The sequence below is a fragment of the Microplitis mediator genome, chromosome 7, assembly GCF_029852145.1.
Source record: "Microplitis mediator isolate UGA2020A chromosome 7, iyMicMedi2.1, whole genome shotgun sequence".
Lineage (NCBI taxonomy): Eukaryota > Metazoa > Arthropoda > Insecta > Hymenoptera > Braconidae > Microplitis > Microplitis mediator.
The window spans coordinates 6,377,768-6,397,563 of NC_079975.1; the positions used below are offsets into that span (position 1 = coordinate 6,377,768).

At 31.6% G+C, this 19,796-nt stretch overlaps 2 protein-coding genes across 4 annotated transcripts; one reads left to right on the top strand and one right to left on the bottom strand.

Moving 5' to 3' along the window:
* Positions 1 to 1,287: 1,287 nt before the first annotated feature.
* LOC130671035 (dedicator of cytokinesis protein 7) lies at positions 1,288 to 13,349 on the top strand. Of its 2 annotated transcripts, none has more exons than XM_057474714.1 (11): positions 1,288 to 1,546; positions 1,722 to 1,910; positions 1,993 to 2,171; positions 2,255 to 2,396; positions 3,855 to 5,381; positions 6,423 to 6,628; positions 6,722 to 9,571; positions 9,648 to 10,000; positions 10,303 to 10,505; positions 11,072 to 11,391; positions 12,796 to 13,349. In XM_057474714.1, the coding sequence occupies exons 2-11, from the start codon at positions 1,770 to 1,772 to the stop codon at positions 12,848 to 12,850; spliced, it is 5,976 nt and encodes a 1,991-aa protein (XP_057330697.1). In that variant the 5' UTR covers positions 1,288 to 1,546; positions 1,722 to 1,769; the 3' UTR covers positions 12,851 to 13,349. The 2 variants fall into 2 exon arrangements, with proteins under 2 accessions (XP_057330697.1, XP_057330696.1); XM_057474713.1 differs by having other exon boundaries at positions 1,725 to 1,910.
* Positions 13,350 to 13,398: 49 nt separating this feature from the next.
* LOC130671037 (mitotic spindle assembly checkpoint protein MAD1) lies at positions 13,399 to 19,787 on the bottom strand. 2 transcript variants are annotated; one of them, XM_057474717.1, is made up of 6 exons: positions 19,527 to 19,787; positions 18,030 to 18,398; positions 17,730 to 17,960; positions 15,903 to 16,807; positions 14,623 to 14,927; positions 13,399 to 13,858 (listed from the first exon to the last, which is right to left on the bottom strand). In XM_057474717.1, exons 2-6 carry the CDS (start codon positions 18,396 to 18,398, stop codon positions 13,509 to 13,511), a joined length of 2,160 nt encoding a protein of 719 aa, XP_057330700.1. In that variant the 5' UTR covers positions 19,527 to 19,787; the 3' UTR covers positions 13,399 to 13,508. The 2 variants fall into 2 exon arrangements, with proteins under 2 accessions (XP_057330700.1, XP_057330702.1); XM_057474719.1 differs by lacking the exon at positions 19,527 to 19,787 and having other exon boundaries at positions 13,400 to 13,858; positions 18,030 to 18,160; positions 18,237 to 18,377.
* Between the last annotated feature and the right edge of the window lie 9 nt (positions 19,788 to 19,796).

Genomic DNA, 19,796 nt, shown 5'->3' on the forward strand with positions numbered 1-19,796 from the left:
AAATGGTGGCGATTTGAAATTTTGAAACTGACGAAAAACGCTACTTCTGCCGCTTTTTTATTACCTAAATAACTTTTTAACGAAATCATGTAGTCTTATTAGGTAAAAAAGATGTCATAGCTGATAAAATGAGGTTTATTTTCCTTTTTTTACTTTTTATTTTACGATAATTTCTCATACTTTAAGGGTGGGCAGTACTAACCGAATTTTCGAATTTTACTTTTCTAATTACATTTAGAATAATTACGTTACTCGAGTGATGAAAACCTTCCGAAAAGTTTTTCTTTCACATTTTTTCGGAAGTTATAAAAATTTCTGTAATAACAATTGATTAATAAATTAAAAGAAAAGTAAAATTCAAAAATTCGTTTAGTACGGCCCAGCCTTAATAAAGGTTCAAAGCTACATGATTGATTTTTGTGTTATGGTAAAAATGTAATTATTATATTTTTAAAAGTTTTTGACGGATTATGAAATTTTATATACTTATTCTTTAGACAATTACCTTGATAAAATTCAAAAATTTTATAAATCGGTTCCCTATCCGAAAATTCCCATAGAATTCACTCAAATGCGACAAAAACCGCATACAAACCAATACAGTCTATATCCCTGATTAAAAACTCCGATTGAAACTGCTGAATTCCGATTGAATCTGATTGACTCCGATTGAAATCCGATAGACTTTCAATCGGAATTCCGTGGTTTCAATCGGAGGTTTAAATCAGGAATGATTCTGTGCTGTTTTTGTTGCATTTGAGTGGATTCTATAGGAATTTTCGGATAGGGTTGAAAGTTTAGGAAAAGGCGGCAATTTAAATCTTCAAATTATTTAAAAGAATTAACATAAATTTCAAATTATTTTAAAGAATTAAAATTGCCGACAGAAGCCGGGTTTTGGGCTTGAAATTCATAAGAAATGTCAAAAAAAAATTAATTTATGATTCAATTTGATCTTGAAATTTTAAAATAAAGAATTAAGGAGAAACCTACTTCCATTTCGGATGCCAAATGCCCTTTTTTTTATCATTATTTCGTTAATTGTTTTTTTTTCGCACTGCGATAACGCGAATAAAAATCATAAAATTTTTTTAATTGCGGGAAGTTTTAAACAAATAAATTAAAAATAAAAGTTTAATTCAAGTACTTGCGTCCTTATATATCAGTTTTTTTTTATTGTTAGATTATCATTGTTATTTAAATGTAAAAAAAATTTGTTGAATAATACATTTAAAATACCTGTTCATATACTTTCATACATTTGTAGTTCACATACACAGAGATAAATATTCGTATGTGTAAAATGTCCCACCTGCAGTAAAAAGAACGTTCATGTTCAGTTCTATTTAGTATAAGTTATAACCTCTCTAAAAATGGCTTTAACAAACTTGATATTATTTTGTACATAATAATATAATTAATTAAAATAAATATTTAAAATAAATAAACTAAATATTGATAGAAAATATTTTTTGATATTTAAATTTTTGAATCTTAGTTAATAAATAACTCCGTTACTACAATTTGTTTACATAAAGAATTGAACGTAAGTTTGTTTAGATAATAAATCATAAACTGAGCCGCAAAAATTTAAATTACTTTAGCCGCTAATTATTCATAGACATTAAAAAAATAAAATATCACATTGATATTTATCTTTACTTGTAACATGTAATATTTTAATGGCAATTTAAATCTTATTGTTTTTTTTTGTCTACAAGCAGAAAAAAAAATTTATGTAAACCATAAACCTCGTGGCGGTGTCAATAATGTCTTCAGTTCATCGAACATTTGCATATAAATTGAGCAAACAACTTGCTGCTGATGTTAGAAGACATATATCTAATTCTTCATCATATTCAAGAGAACTTTCAAAAAGTGAGAGCAATGCATCGGGATTTTCATCATCTGTACGTCATAATTTAACGTAAATTTAAAACCGTATTGTTGTTTATATTTATAAATATAAAATTTGATTTTTATTTTCACTAGATATCACTTTGTGAAGTATATGAGCCAGTAGACTATGAAGATTTTCTTAATCAACATCTACTGATTATTGAACGTGATCCACTAAGATCAATATTAGATTTTCCACCGGATGATGTGGAGCTAAGAGTTGTCAAGCGTAAAATTCGCACGGAAAATCCTGTAGTTCCATTTGAACCTCTGTGAGAAATATAATTTATTTATTTTATGTTAATTTAAGTCATGGTATTTAATTATTGTTAAATTTTAATTATTTTTTGTACAGCGATACGGTTACTCCTTATGTTCGAAGATGTATTGAAACTTTTACGTCTGATTATATAGTAATTCATCGGAAATATAGAAGAAAAGCTTCACCGATTGCTAGAGAAAGACTAATTTTAGATACTCCTCGACAAGATTTTGAAGTTTGTATTAAAAATTTTATGTGTTGGGGGCATTCTTGGACTGCCCTCCGCTTTTTTAAAATTTCAATGACTTTCAACTGTCATAGACATGGATATTATTCATTTATTTAATTGACCATAGAGTCGTAACTCCTTGCAGCCATCCAAAATACATAATTTTACATGATGATATAAATAGTGGTTAAACAAACGGCATAAAAATACAATAGTTTAATAATGTAATCATTTCATTCATCATTAATTTGTTAACTAATTAATTAATCATCTTATTCAAAAAATAATCATAACACGCTTTCCTAAATTCGTTAAATGTGGGCTGTTACGTACAAGTACTAGGTAACTCATTCCATATTCTAATTGCGCTCATTAAAAATGATTTGTCATACTTCATGCTGTGACAGTTTGGTAATATTAAATAATCACGACGAATCGCCTCTTCGAAAACGAGGCTCTTGCACACAAAAATTGATTGAAAGCAGTTGTTTTTTATTCAAGATTCAGATATATATTTTGATGACATATCGATTCACAAAAAATTATTTACAATTGATATGAATTGGGAGTTAAACGAAATTTCAAATTTCGTATGCTAAAATTTATTCAACAAATTTCATTTAACTCCTAATTGGTAACAACTGTAAGTAATTTTTTAAAATTCTATGTCTCCGAGTTGAAAATCATAGAATATTTTAAGGCCATTCTAAGACAGTGTCCGCACTTTTTTAAAATTTTTAATGACTCGTCATAAGCGTATCAATCTTTCATTACTTATTCCAAGTCGCACAGCGACAACTTTAAAATGTCATAAAAGTTTCTTTTAAAAGGACAAGACAAATTTTTTTTTGTCTCAAAGCCAAGTTTGTTTACATAAATAAGACACACAGACTCCTAAGACCAACGTCTTAGGAGTCATAGAAAATTTGTCTTCTTTTTTCCATTCTAAAAAGTCATTTCAATTAAAAAATCCTTTAGATGATTTATTTTACCATTATTTGTAATTTAATTTTTGTCGTTATTTGTGTCGTCTGTTTAAGCAGATGTTTTATCGGCATTAATTTAAAACATCAATTCAAAAAAAGACAATGTCGCTGAGATTTAGATTTAAAAAAAAAAAACTTACAGTTGATATCAATTGGGAGTTAATCAAAATTTGTTGAGCTTCAGTAAAATCTTCATGTCAATTTTATAATTCGAATTTTCAAATTTTGTGTGCTAAAATTTACTCAACAAATTTCCTTTAACTCCGAATTGATATCAACTACAAGTAATTTTTTTAAAAATCTATATCTCAGCGAAATCGTTCTTTTTTCAATTAATGCTTTAATTTTTTCTTAATTAATTATGACAGTTGTCATTAAAAATTTAAAAAAAGTGGGTGGCAGTGTCTGAGACTGCCCTCAAACTCTATCACTTGTACTATAAAATAATAATTAATGTTTAATTAAATTAAATACGTAGGTCGATCAAGAAGACATTCTCTACAATTCGCCAAATGATGAAGATGATTTATCAAATTCCTTAGACACACCGCGAGGTTCATGGGCTAGTTTAGATTTACGTCATTCTCAGCACGATCCTCTCTTACCCGGTTTACTCGATCGAGTTTCACCAGAAACAATTGACCAATTAAACCAACAAAAGCGATCTGAAGATCGTCAGGATGCGATATTTCCACTTTACACTCCGTCGAATTGTCAGGACGACGAGTGGCAAGAAAGCAATCCAGCGTTAGAACCAAGTGAACTATTTTCCCACAAAATACTCATTAAATGTCTTCAGTTAAAATTAGAATTAGAAGTCGAGCCAATATTTGCGAGTTTCGCACTCTACGATGCCAAAGAAAAAAGAAAACTTTCGGAGAATTTTTATGTTGATATGAATCCGGAAAATTTAAAACGAATGCTCGGTAATCATATCGCTTATAGTGACGCAAGTACTCTGGCAAGAAGTTGTGTCTTCAGCATCAGTAAACCAAGTCCTGATTTATTTATAGTAGTTAGGTTGGAAAAAGTATTGCAAGGTGACATTTCAGAATGTGCTGAGCCTTATCTACGTGATGATAAAAACAGAGATAAAGTAAAAGTCGCAGCAGCTGTAGCTTGTGAACGTCTAGGACGATACCGAATGCCCTTTGCATGGACAGCTATACATTTATCAGCTGTAATAGGCGGTGGCAATGGCGGTGGTATTGATTCTGATAGCAATGGGAGTGCAGGATCATTAGATAGAAAGTCTGGAAGCTTAGAGCACTGGCGTAAAAGAGTTGAACAGCCAACTCGACGAGGTTCTTTGGAACGTAAAAGTTCTGATAAACGACGCAGCTGGTCACCAGATGATTTCGCAAATTGTCTTGATAGTTTCCGGCCAATAACGTTGACTGTTTCAAGTTTTTTTAAACATGAAAGCGAAAGACTCAGAGATGAGGATCTCTATAAATTTTTAATTGAATTACGCCGGCCTGGATCAAATTTAAAACGACTAAAATGTATACCGGGAATTCTTAAATTAGACTTGAGTCCGAAACCTGAAGAATTGCCGCGGTGTTTAGATCCAGATTTACGGAGACTTATACCGTATCCTGATGAAAAAAATAGACCGATAAAAGAAATTTTAGAATTTGCCTGTGATGTTGCGACACCTGATTTAACTTATCGTAATTTTCTCTACATTTATCCTAAGGAAGTTAATTTTAGTTCGAGAACTGGGTCCGCACGGAATATTACTGTCAGAATTCAACTGATGGGCGGAGAACAAGAAGCTGATGCACTGACTGCGATATTTGGCAGATCATCGTGCCCTGAAATGACTCACGAATGTTTTACTTCCGTTTCGTATCATAATAAAAATCCAAATTTTTATGACGAAATAAAAATACGTCTTCCGGCTGATTTAAGCGCTCGGCATCATTTATTGTTTACGTTTTATCATATTAGCTGTCAGAAAAAAGTCGAGCAGCCGAATGTGGAAACACCAATTGCTTATACGGTAGTTATAAATTTTAATATTTTTGAAATTAATTTTTTATTACACAAATATTTGACTGATTAAAAATCGACTATTGTTTATTTTTCGAGGACACGCTTCCAAAAGTTTCAGCTGGGTAAAAAAATTGTCTGTTAAAATTAGAGCTCTTAATATCAACATCAACTTCCTGATTGCAAGTTTCCGTTTCCCATTTAAATAATATGAGACAAATTTTTTGAATTTTTAAATTTTGTAACTCATCAATGAATAAGTATACCGAAAAAATCAGTACATATTTTTGTAGAGAATTGAATGCTCTACAAAAAAGTCTCTTATCATTTTTTGATAAATTCAATATTTTCGGAGTTACTCGAGGTCAAAGTTGAATTTATAGAATTTTTACTATAAATCGACTTTTCTGGTAAAACTATCAGACTTATCACTAAATGTCATAGGACCTTTTTTGTAGACCGTTTCATTTCCAACAAATTACCCTCTACAAACTTTTCAAAATTCTTAAATTCTCTTTAGTTATGTACATCATAATTAAAATCAGTCACAATACGACATTTGAAACTGATTGATTTTTGAATGCGAATAACTAAAGAGCATTTAAAAATTTTGAAAAGTTTGTAGAAGATAATTTGTTGGAAATTAAACAGTCTACAAAAAAGGTCCTATGACATTTAGTAATAAGTTTGATAGTTTTACCAGAAAAGTCGAATTATAGTCAAAATTCTATAAATTCAACTTTGACCTCGAGTAACTTCTAAAATATTGAATTTATCAGAAATTGATAGGAGACTTTTTTTGTAGAGCATTCAATTCTCTACAAAAACATGTACTGATGTTTTCAGTATACTTATTCGTTGATAAGTTCTGAAATTCAAAAATTAAAAAATTTTTTTCCATGTTATTTAAATTGAAAATGGAAACTTGCAATCAGGAAGTTGATGTTGATATTAAGAGCTCTTTTTAACAGACAATTTTTTTTACCCTGCTGAGACTTTTAAGTGTCTCCTTAAAAAATCAGTCTGATAAATATATAAATTTTTTGTCTAGTGGCTGCCTCTATTACGAGATGGACATCTTCAGTATGGTGAATTTACATTACCTGCTATGCTGGATCCACCTCCGTCAAATTATTCTTATATAGCACCGGATGTACTTTTACCTGGTACCAGATGGGTTGATGCTCACCGCGGTGTATTTAACGTTATTATTGAACCAGTATCAAGTGTGCATCCCCAAGATAAATTTATTTACAGGTATTTTATACTATCATTTTTTCAATTCCTCAATTTTCACAAAGGAATTATCATCTTTACTCATAAATAATAATTTTAAAAAAATTTCTACAGATTTTTATCTCTCTGCGGTTATTTGGAAACCGGCCAAGTGCCTCCGAGAATCGGAGAAGCTGGAATGGAAGCAGAGTTGAAATCATCATTACTAGAATTATCCCGTGCATCAAACTCAGCCTTAGTACGTTCGCTTCCTCAGTTATTCGATCAATTGATATCATACTTAGTGGTCCCTCCGACATTACCATCATGCCCAATAAACATCGCCGCGGCTCTTTTCGAAGCTATTGGTCTCCTAGCAAGAAATATAACAAATTTACCAGACGGCCAAGTCGACGTTCACGGCAGACACACACTCCTAGCAACGTACGCTGCATATCAATGCTCTCTACCACGAATGACATCATCACCAAGAGCCGCTCGTTCCCGCAGCAACCCAGATCTTTCAGTTGAAGACTTAGAGATGGAAATTCACGCTCGTGGTTTAGATCGTACGGCATCAATGCGCCAAGAATCTCCACTAATAAATTGCCCATTGATCAGAAGACTACTCCATGAAGAATTAGCTCTACACTGGGTCGTCTCTACTGGACAAGCTCGTGAACTGGCAATAATTCACTCGTGGTTTTTTTTTGAACTGATGGTCAGATCAATGGTAATCCATCTCTACGAAGTCGGTAATTTAGACGCACCCCGAAAAATAAGATTTTCACCCCAGTATTGTGATGACATTTCTACCCTAGTCGATGTTCTAACAAACGAAGTGATAAATAGATACGTAAAAGATCTTAAGACAGCATACAATTTAATATTTAGCCTGGCTAATTTTTTATCTGACTTACTATCAATTATGGACCGCGGATTCGTGCTTTCTCTTGTTCGGACAGCATGTTGCTTGCTATCTGATGCCACGATTCACGTTCCCGATTCCACGACACTTTTTTCCCTCAAAATGGATTTTATCAGAACAGTCTGCTCTCATGAGCATTTCGTTGCTTTGAATCTTCCATTCGGTACCGGATATACATCGGGATCAGCACCAGCATCTCCAAGTCCTTCTACCAGTAGCAGCACCGGAAGTCTTATTTCTACACTAGTACCTGGTAATTGCGCAAGATTTGCTGAACTAAGTCAAGAATTTCGTCAGCAACATTTCCTCGTAGGTTTAGTTCTGTTGGATTTATCAACAACTCTCGAAATACCGAACCCAGTTTTACAAAATAAAGCCATTGGTTCTGTCAGATATTTAATGAGTTGTCATGACAAAGATCCAAGGTACGCTGACCCATCATCAAAAGCACGTGTGGCAGTAATTTATCTTCCACTATTAAATATTATTATGGACTCACTGCCCCAACTTTATCAGTGGGATTCTAAAAATAAAAATCTTTATCCCAACGATTCAAATTCCATTACCCAGTCAGTAGCGCTCGCTATTGCTGGTGGTAATGCTGCAGACGTTGCTAGTCTCTATTGCCGAGTGTCATTGAGCTCAGAAGCTACGCGGCATCTTCTTATGTGTTTTCTGTGGGTTCTAAAGGGACTAGAACGCAGTGTCCTGATTCAGTGGTGCTCTGAATTAAATTCCCGTCGCGTTTTATGTTTACTGCAAGTACTTAATATTTGTATCGCTGCGTTTGAATACAAAGGGAAGAAAGCATTAAAGAGAATGCCGCAGCAGGTCGCTGCCTCTGGTGACATTCGCTCGAGATTAGAAGATGTGATACTTGGACAGGGCAGTGCAAGAAGTGAGATGATGTTGCGACGCAAGGAACGAATTATTGGCGACAAACTTAGATGGAGAAAAGATCAAATGTCTTACAGAGCCAATGAACCAGCTGAGGAACGAGTTGTCGAACAAGACGCTCATATAGAAGGCGCGTTAGCTGCTGAAGCTTCGCTTATTGTCCTTGATACACTAGAAGTTATTGTCCAGGCTGACTGTGCTGGTGGTGCAGTCAATGGGGTACTGAAGGTACTTCTGAGAGCTTTGGCAAGAAATCAAAGCACTTCTGTGCTGCAGCATATGTTTAATTCTCAGCGCGCACTTGTCGTTAAATACCACAGTGCGTTTTTTGATGACGGGAGTGAGAGATGCGGCAATCTTTGTCTGACGCTTCTTACTCGATGCAGTTCTCCGTTAAGTGCAATCAGAAGTCATGCCGCTGCAAGTCTGTACCTTCTTATGCGGCAAAATTTTGAGGTGGGTAACAATTTTGCAAGAGTTAAGATGCAAATGACGACATCACTATCGACTCTCGTTGGTCGCGGACGTGGTCCGAGTGAAGGGGCACTACGTCGGGCATTGAAGACTGTTTTGGTTTATGCTGAGAGAGATACTGAGTTAGCAAACACTAGTTTTCCGGAACAAGTCAAAGATTTGTTATTTAATTTACATATGATACTCTCGGATACGGTAAAAATGAAAGAGTTTCAAGAAGATCCGGAAATGTTGTTGGATTTGATGTATCGTATTGCTAAGGGCTACCAGAGCTCACCGGATTTACGACTAACTTGGCTAGCAAATATGGCACAGCAACACATGGAACGTAAAAATCACACGGAAGCTGCGATGTGTCTAGTCCACAGCGCGGCACTTGTTGCTGAATATCTGCACCTGCTGGAACCGGGCAGCGGTGGCCGGCCTATTGGAGCAGTGGCCTTGAGTTCTGTTTCTACTAATGTGTTAGAAGAAAGTGCTGTTGGTGATGACGTTCTTGCGCGGAGAGAAGAAGGTCTATGTCTTGGACCAGATTTCTCTGAAAGCGGACTCGCTGGGTTATTAGAGCATGCGGCGAGTTCATTTTTCGCTGCTGGAATGTATGAGGCTATTCCTCATGTTTATCGTGTCCTTCTACCAATAGCAGAAACTGCATATGATTATAAAAAATTGGCAAATATTCATGGGTAAATAGAATTTAAATTCAAATATTAAAATTTTGTATTTTAATAATTTAATTATTTTATATTTATATTTATATAGTAAACTACATGAAGCTTACACGCGAATTGACCAGCTTTCGGGTAAAAGGGTTTTTGGTACTTACTTCAGAGTCGGTTTTTACGGTAGCAAATTTGGTGATCTTGATGGGGAAGAATTTGTCTATAAAGAACCGACTCTTACAAAACTTCCTGAAATATTTTCAAGGCTTGAAAATTTTTACATTGAACGATTTAGTGTCGATAATGTCGTTATTATTAAAGACTCTAATCCAGTCGATGTAAGTAAATTGGATCCTGATAAAGCGTATGTTCAAATTACGTATGTAGAACCGTATTTTGAAGCATATGAATTGAGACATAGGCCGACTGTTTTTCATAGAAATTTTAATATAAGTAAGTACTATTTAATTTGTAGGATAATAGTATAGTATATTACACACCAAGGCAGTAAAGTAGGACATTTCAACCTAGGGTGACAAACACGTGGATCGAAATGTCCTACTTTCTACTCTAGGTGTGTAATACACTAGGGTAAGAGCACCAGTAGCCAGCCACCTTATATTAAATTATATTTATATATATTTTGAGCCAATGTTAAAGTATATGACCAGCTGGCTACTGGTTAGGGGATGGGTACTGGTACTCTTACTCTATATTATGAATTTAAATTAAATAACTTAATTATATTGTAATAGAACGATTTATTTATGCGACACCTTTCACTACAAGTGGCAAAGCTCATGGTGAGCTGAAAGAACAATGTAAAAGGAAAACAATATTAACAGTCGCCACGTATTTTCCATACCTCAAAACACGTATTCGTGTTGTAGCTCGAAAGCAAATTGTACTTAGTCCTATTGAGGTGGCAATTGAAGATATTCAGAAAAAAACAGTAGAGGTATGGATTTTATTTAAAGAAAGGTAATGGTCTAGAAATGGGGCTCCAAACATTTTCCAGTTCCATGCGCTTACAGTTTAAATAACTATTATTAAATTTTCTTGCCTTGGTTTTATCGATAACAAATAATTCTTGTCCAAGCCTTGCACCTAAAGCATAAAAAATTGATGAAAATATCATGAGATCTTACAAGTTTTTAAATATATAATAATTTTTTATATTATTATATAAGCTACAATAATGTAGAGCTCTCGAGTACTTGAACCGACATATACTTGCTGAAAAATCTTGATTCGGTGACCCCTCTTTACTTTTCAGTCAAAATATATCAGGTAAAATATTTCAGTCACTAATATCTCAAACGTGAGATGCTTTTGCTGGAATTTTTTTGTCCGAGACGTCACTTCTGAGATAAAATGAGGGAGAACCTCTTGATTAAAAGTCATTTGTACAAAATTTAATTTTTGCTTGACATTAATAGATGGATCTTCTCTTCTAAACCATTACCTTAAATAAGTAATTGATTTGAAATTAAACTAATAATTAATTTTTCTTTGTTTTATTAGCTGGCTACTGCGACAAATCAAGATCCACCTGATCCAAAAATATTACAAATGGTACTTCAAGGTTGCATTGGTACGACCGTAAATCAAGGACCGGCAGAAGTGGCTAATGTATTTCTCTCAAATATAAGAGAATCAAACGTGCATCCTTCAAGATTTCAACATAAATTGCGACTTTGTTTTAAAGACTTTACAAAAAAGTGTTTCGACGCATTGCGTAAAAATAAAAATCTCATTGGTCCGGATCAACGTGACTATCAACGTGAATTAGAAAGAAATTATCAGCGTTTGACTGAAAAGTTAGCGCCTCTTATTACTTGGAGGTAAATTATAAATTTAATAATTATTTTTTTATTACACTGTAAAAAATCGGATTTTATTTCAATCTGAATTCACTCCTTCACTCGGAGTTCTGGAGTTTTTAAAAAAATCACTTCGCATGCGAAGTGAATAGAGATTTTTTTCAGGGCGGAGTGATTTCAGAGTGTCGCGGATTTTATTTAAATTCGCACTCACTCCGGTCTGGAGTTTTAATACTTAAATAAATTACTATTTGATAGAAACAGCTGTTAATTAGAAACATAATTATTTAAATAAATAATTCATTCAGATATTTATAATTAAATTTAAAATATTATGTTTTTAATTTATAAAATGTTTTAGTAACTCACTAAATTATAATTTCATATATATAATACATAGTGAAAATATTAAATTATTTAATAGCTATACAGTCAACTACCCGTCATAAGCCTGGTCTAGGGGACGTAGGGTAAATTTTTCTTTGAATTTCAGTCTTCCCACTACCGTGCGTTTAGTTTTGTTCTCGACTACCCGTTATAAGCCTGTTTTATTTTATATCATTTTAAACGTCATATTTACATTTTGTTACATACGCGACTATCCCGATTTTCCTGGTGCTCATGGCGCTAAAATAAACACTTATCTTTTTACACTAATAATTATTTAAATGCAAAAAATTATAATGATAACGGTATTGATTACAGTAATAATAAAAATAATAATTTTATTGATCAACTTAATGCTCAATAAAACTTTTAAATTGTAACAGAAGCTTTGGATGTAATTCATGATTACAATTATGAATAATAAATTATATTTTATTTAATAATGATTAAATTATTATCCGCGAAACACAGATAGTAAATTTTCATCATTAATTTGTCTATTATTTCTTATTCTTAGTTTATAATTGACAATTTTAACGGAGGCTTATAACGGGTTCTCTAGTACGAAACTCTTTAGAGTGATTAAGTGGGGAAGCTGTTTGGACTCAGTAACTCCCGATTAAGGGGAAGAGGCTTATGGAGGGTAATCGACTGTAGTGACATAGTTTTTATGGGAATATTTTATATTTCGGTACAATATGAAATGTTATCTCATGGTATGGTTGATGTAAGTCATACGACAGTTTGTTACTCAGTGGAATTATATTTGTTAAAGTTTTATTATCAGCTGCTTATAATTTTTTAAAATCATTTCGCGTAAATATATAGAAAGGGAGCTCGTAATTATTTCCGTACTCAATATAAATGTCTAAATATCAAAGACCTAAGCTCACTATCTATTAGTAATTTTTTTTATAATCAATATTTTCCGAACCTCCCCTCGGAGTGAAATTCACTCCAGGAATTAAATAAATAAAGTCATTCACTCCGCAAATTTTTCACAGTGTACAGTATTGATAATAAATAATTATTTTACAGCGGGTCTCCTCCGATGAATCAAGAATGTCCATCATTAACATCTTTACTCTGGTAGAAGTTTGCTTACTGCCATAAAAATTTAACCAAAGACATCATGATACTCATATGAATATCAAGCAATTGATACTTTTTATTCGAAGACTTTTATTATTTACAGAAACAGTAAGATATACCTAATAGTATTTTGGCAATCTATTTATATTTATATATATATTTTTTTCTTAACGACAAATTAATTTAAACTTAGGAAAATCCATTAATGTCTACATCACACTCAATAACTATAAATTAGTTAAATTACATTAAGTATTGAGTACTTACTTAAAATAATTTAGTCATTTAAATTTAATTAAAATACTTATCAACAGCTTGTAGTTAGGGGATTTTCCGATTCAATCAAATGTAAAGCCTTCTTGTACACTATTTTATTTAATCGTACTTAAAAAAAATTTTTTAAATTATTTATTAATTAAATGTATCTAGTAAATAAGTAGTCAAATTTGGCTTAAGCTTTTTTATACAGATGTGGTAAATAAATTTAAATATTTTTAATTTATCATAGTAACAAAGACTTGATTTTTTACTTTATTTTATTTAAATTAATACATTTAAACAAAAATTAATTTTTTTCTTACGTCAGAATTTCATGACAAATACAAAAAAATATTAAAAATATTGGGAATAATTTTTATATTTAAAATAAAAATTTTTCCTTATGTTATCACGTTGGTTGCGGTCTGTTGAGAGAAAAGTTCAGCTTGAACGGCATTTAGGAACATGGGTACACTGTGCTGTGTTTTTAAATGACGTTCAATAAAGTGTTCGAGAGTTGCTGAGAATGGAGTCTCGAGTAGATCTACACCTTCTCCAACTTGGAAATACAAAAAATCATCTGGTGACTCGGCATATTGACTCGATAGTTTGTATCGGCCTTCTTTCGTTCGGTCAACTCGCCAACCGAATAATTGATAACACGCCTGTCGATATTCGTGAGATGATGCTTTAAATACATCCTTTAGTCTTGCGATTTTAATTTCATGACTTTGTTTAAGCTCAGCTATTTCTACAAACATTTAATAGGAAAAAAAATATAATATTTTTCTATTGATAAAGAAGTAAGGTAAAAGCCCTATACCCGCTCGGTACCATTAGTCGCTCACTTTCACTGTTTAAGGCGATTTTTAATAATTTTTATAAAAAAAAATTACAACTAAAAATATTATTATTGATAAATAATTATTTGCGAATCTAAATATATTAAAATATGATGTATCAAATTATTTTATAATAGATTATAAATTTAAATTAAATGACTGTTTTCAAAATCGCGCATAGCCGGGCATTTTTTACTTTAACGTTCATTCGTTAGATTAAATTTAGGCTACGTCAAATTTTTTAAGAATTGTTATAACTATATCTTATTAAATACATTTTTAAAATTCATGAAATTTTATATTATGAAAGAATAAAGTAGTATAATTTATAAATTATTTGTCCAAATCAATAAACTTATCATAGTTTAATTGATATTGTCTTTGAGCGACTATAAGGCCATGTGTTGGTCGAGTAATGGTACATCACAACTTTTAGTGAGTGACTATGGGTACACTCAAGGACCTTATTAAAAAAATTAATAATAATTAATTATCAAGATTATTCTTCAAACTTAAATTTTATTCTAATACTCGAAACTTCAAAATTAACTATAAAAAAAAAAAATGGTTTTTCATTTTATTTATTAATTTATATTGAGTGATTTAATCTCACTCCAATGAAAAGTGAGCGGGTATAGGGGCTTTTACCTAAATGAAAAAAATAAGTATTAACCTTGAGCTTGCACTGAAGAAGCGCCGATAGGTGTTTCAGTATTTCCTAACTGAACTCTTGTTCGCAGTTCCTCAACCTCTTGTAAAATCGCCTTCATTTTTTCTTCAGCTTGTTGACTTGCAATGGCTGCTGGGTTCATTTTAAAATGTAAGATCTGTGCATTGCAATTGAAATCTCCTTTGAGAGCTCGATGCTCTAGTTCACCTTTGAGCTTATCAACTTCTTCTCGTAATCTTTGACACTCTCCTCGTGTTGTCATGGAATCAACGTTGTCTAAATCAGCTTCTAGTTTTGACACTAAGTCCCTGAAAATTATCAACACTTAATTAAAACACTTAACCCTTTTGATAATAGCAATATAAGTGCCATCATGTTCTCATTTTCGAACGGCAAAGGTTAATTCTGTGGTTAAAACATATTACAGTGAAATACTTATAAAATTGTGGCATGATATCCTGTCTCTTAAACGACCCGTAGTCGCAATTTCGCTGAACCACAGAATTTTAAAAAATTGCTTACAGCTGTGATAAATTAGGAGTTAAGAGGGGTCTGAACTTTTTTCTCTATCACACTAAAGTCGACGATCGGTACTACCTTGTTGCACTTGTACAGTTAATGGAAACTTTGTCCACGTTTTTCTCTTAAAGAAATGAATATTTTTAAAAAATGAAAAAGTAGATTGCTAAATTACAGAGTAAAGCATTGAGCCTCGTTCTTAATTTTACATTTAAAGAATTTGTTTTAGAGAAAAGCTTGGACAAAAATTGCTATAGACCCTCCTCAAACAAAATTTGGAAAATATATTTTAGCCTACGAAATTTTTAAATTCGAATTATAAAAATTGACATGAAGATTTTACTGAAATTTATTTTCCAAATTTTGTTTAACGCTTAATTGATAACTGTAAGTCAACTGTAAGTAAATTTTTTTTTTAAATCTATATCTCAGCGAAATTGTCTTTTTTTAAATTAATGCTTTAATCTTTTTAAAATTAATTGATAAAATTTTGATACGCTTATGACAGTTGAAAGCCATTGAAAATTTTAAAAAAGTGAGGGGTACTGTCTGAGAATGCCTTTATTGAATCATTTGAATCATTTCTAATCGATTTGAATCATTTTTTTAAGTCAGTAAGAGAACGAACCCCTAAAATAGCCACCATGTTTTTTTATTATATAGCAGAGTATGGCTTAAAAAATAATAAAAAGTACAAATATGTTCATTCTGTCTACCAATCAAAGAATTAAATATTAATTCAATCAATTATAAATGTATATTACCTGTAGCCTTCTAAAGCCCGTTCCAATGCGGGAATACGTTCATTCACAACATTATTAGTATCAACTGTCATTTCTTTTTCATATAAATCCAACTGCTGTCTATAACTATCCCTCTCACGTGTAACTAACAGCATTTTTTTCTGTAATCTACTGACAAGCTTATTCAATCTATCAACTGACACGGCTGATTCGTTAGCTAATTTTTTCGAATCCTCATATTTTCGCTGCAAATTATAAATTTCACGTTGCATGGAATCAACTCGAGAACGCAACTGACCCTCTTCAGATGTCAGTATAGCTTCCGCATGCTGCAACCTATTGATTTCTTTTTTTAATGACACTGGATCAATTCCAATTCCAATTGATTCATATTCTTTCAATTTTCCCATCAGTTCGCTACACCTGACTTCCAGACTCGCTACTTGGTGTTCAACTTTTTCAGTATGTTCTAGTCGTTGCATCATATTTGACATTTGTTCTTCAAGAAGTAATTTACCTTTTACTGATTCCCGCATTGCATTTATTATTTCTCTAGATGCTTGTAATTCTTTTTCTAATTCATTAGCTCTTGCAGCTCGAGCAAGTAATGATTTACCTTCTTCCCACAATGATCGTTCAGACTCTAATTTGTCTATTTTTATTTTACTATTTTGAAGTTCTAGTTTTTGTAATTCAAATTCTTTTTGCAACACCAAATTATCACGTAATTTTTCTTCTAATTCAGTTATTCTTTTTTCAGCCATCTCTAATTTTACTTGTGTTTCTGATGTTTCAGATTGAGCTTTAGGTGATGGTACTGATGACTGTAAATTTGTTTCATTTTCATTGTTATGTTTTGAATGTTCTACTAATTTAGAATTCTCTTCCATTAAATTAGTTATCTTTTGTTCCAGTTCTATTTTCACCTGTAATTTATTCAAATAGTTAATAATAATTTTACTTTTAACAAATACAGCAAATTTGGAAGAAAATCGAGAGAAGGTTCAAAGGTCTAGCAATTGGTGATGGCAGGGTACAGAAGTTTGTGCTCAACAATAAGAATAAAAGAAAAGAACTCGACAGTAAGGCCATTAGCAAGACAATTAGTAAGACCATCAGCAAGAAAATTATTAAGACCACCAGCAAGACAATTAGCAAAACCACCAGCAAGACCATCAGCAAGAAAATAAGAAAGAAAATTAGTAAGACCACCAGCAAGACAATTAGCAAAACTACCAGCAAGACAATTAGTAAGACCATCAGCAAGACGATTAGCAAGACCATCATCAGCCAGACAATTAGCAAAACCACCAGCAAGAAAATTAGAAAGACCACCAGCAAGACAATTAGCAAAACCGTCAGCAAGACCATCAGCAAGAAAATTAGTAAGACCACCAGCAAGACAATTAGCAAGACAATTAGCAAAACCACCAGCAAGAAAACTAGCAAGACGATGGTCTTGCTGATGGTCTTACTAACATATTTTTGCTAGCCGTCTTGCTAACATATTTTTTTCACAGTCGGAATTTCGACATTCTTTTATGACATTCGATACTTGAATATATCTTTTAATTTAATTCTCGTGATTTTGCTCGCGAACGTCATTTTGATACAGGGGAATTTGCGCAAATTATTTTCTTTTATTCTTATTGTTGAGCACAAACTTCCTTACCCATTGGCTATCCGTCTGTCTTAATGTTTCGTGTTTTTGTTTGATATCTTTATATCTAATATTTATTATTTCATACATCATATCAATATATGAAATATAATTACAATTATTTTAATGATTCAGTATTGTTAACAACAGTAATTAGTACATAATTATTAATTTTGTAAAATTAATACCTGGAACAGTTCATTTTCAGCATTAGTCTGAGCCTCACGAGCCTCTTGAGCAGTTTTTCTGACAGACTCAATCCGCCATTCTAATTGTTTAATAGTCTGTTTATCTAATTCCGCTTGCATCTCCAACATATTCTTTTCTTTTTGAAAAACCTCTTCTAGTTGATTCCTCAATTTATGTAATTGTTGAACTGTACCCTCTTGATGCGACAGTCGTGTCCGAAGTGAAACGACCTAAGAAAATATTAATCAATAAACCAAATTTAAAATTTTAACACTTCAATGATAAAAATATAAATTTACTTCTGCTCGAAGTCGTCTCCATTCCCAAGGGCTTCCAGGTACAGCTTCACCAGGATTATTACCAAGTGATTCTCTCATGTCATTCGTTCGTTTACGTTTTGGTGGAGTTTGTTCATCATCATGGGATAATACTGTTGAAGAAGAAGCATTAGCTTCAGATAAAAGTAATCCTGGATTACTACTGGTTGATGTAAAATTAGAAGTTACTCTTAATCTATCACCAGAATCTAAAGTATTCGTCGATAACGGAGTTGTGAATCCAGCTCCAGAAAGACGGAGAGAAACTCCACTGTTACGACGATAATTTTCAGTTGTTGATTTCAAATCATTGAGCATTTTTATTACTGCTGTTGGATCCTCTTCATTCATCTGAAAATTTAATTATTATTATCTATATTATTAAGAGAATGAGGAAAATTTTTTTCCCGACATATCTATATAATAAAATAAGTTAATGCTATTAAATTTTATGATCCTGAAGTTCGCAGACAGATAAAAAATGAAAACTAAAAATATGCTCATGTAGAAAATTTAAAAAACCACAGATGCAATTTATTCAAATTTTTTTTTTTTTTAAATTTACTGTCTAAAAGAAAATCCAAAAATTGTTAGACGTCGGCTAACTTCAATATCATTAAATTTTGTATTATTAGAAAGGTCTTGACTTAAATTTGTGCCTTTTCATATTTAAAACATTTTTTTATTGCTAAGTATCGAGATAAATCAACTCATCTACATCATTCAAATAATATTTAAATTACGCGGGAAAAAATACGGATTTATTTTTTTTTAATAAATTAATATTTTAATTATTCTGTCACTAAATATGACAATATATGAAATTATATATGTATATAATTGAAAGAAAATAAAGAAAATTTAGTCTATGCCATGTCTCCTATAATTAGAGAAATTAAAAAATTTAATTTGATTTAATTAAAAAAAAGTATATGATGACTAATGACAAAAAATTTGACGCGTAGATTTTTTTCAAGAATCACATGATTCTACGATCATTGGAATCAATCAGTTTGCTAGACAATGATGAGATTGTTCTAATTAAAATTTAATAATGGAAATACACCAGACATTCTAGAGAATAGATTTTAATAAACATTTAAATTCAAATCATATTCAATTAATTTTGTAGTAAATCTCGATGACAACAAAGTTAGCAGACATTTGACAATATTTGGATTTTTTTAACAAGCAAATAAATACTAAAGAAAATATTTTGAAAAATTGCACGTATGGTTTATCAAATTTTCTACATGTGCATTTTTTTAGAAATATATTTTTTTAATTATTTATCTATTAAAAAAAATGTATTTAAATTTCAAATGTCTGCTAACTTTACTGTCATTAAATCTCGGGCAGTTACATAGTGACTGTGGTTACTCATTATTATCATAATTTAAAAAATTTGAAAAATTTTCTTTCATAACCTCAACACTTTTTATTGACGTAATAAATCTAAGAAATTTTATGCAGAAATACCTTTAGTACATTTGATTGTAGTATTAATTATATAAATAAACTTATACCAATTAATATTAATTGTATAAAATATTTGTTTGTCGAAAACAAAACCGGCTTTTTATATTTTACAATTGAGTGACATAAAAAATTTTGTTTGCGACCGTTTTGTTGGCTTTGCTTTCAAAATTCGAAGATTTTTTTATAAACCTGAAGTTAGTGACAGTTAACATGAGTGTGAATGTAGCAGACATGACAGATTTTAAATTATAAATAAATAGAGTAAATAAT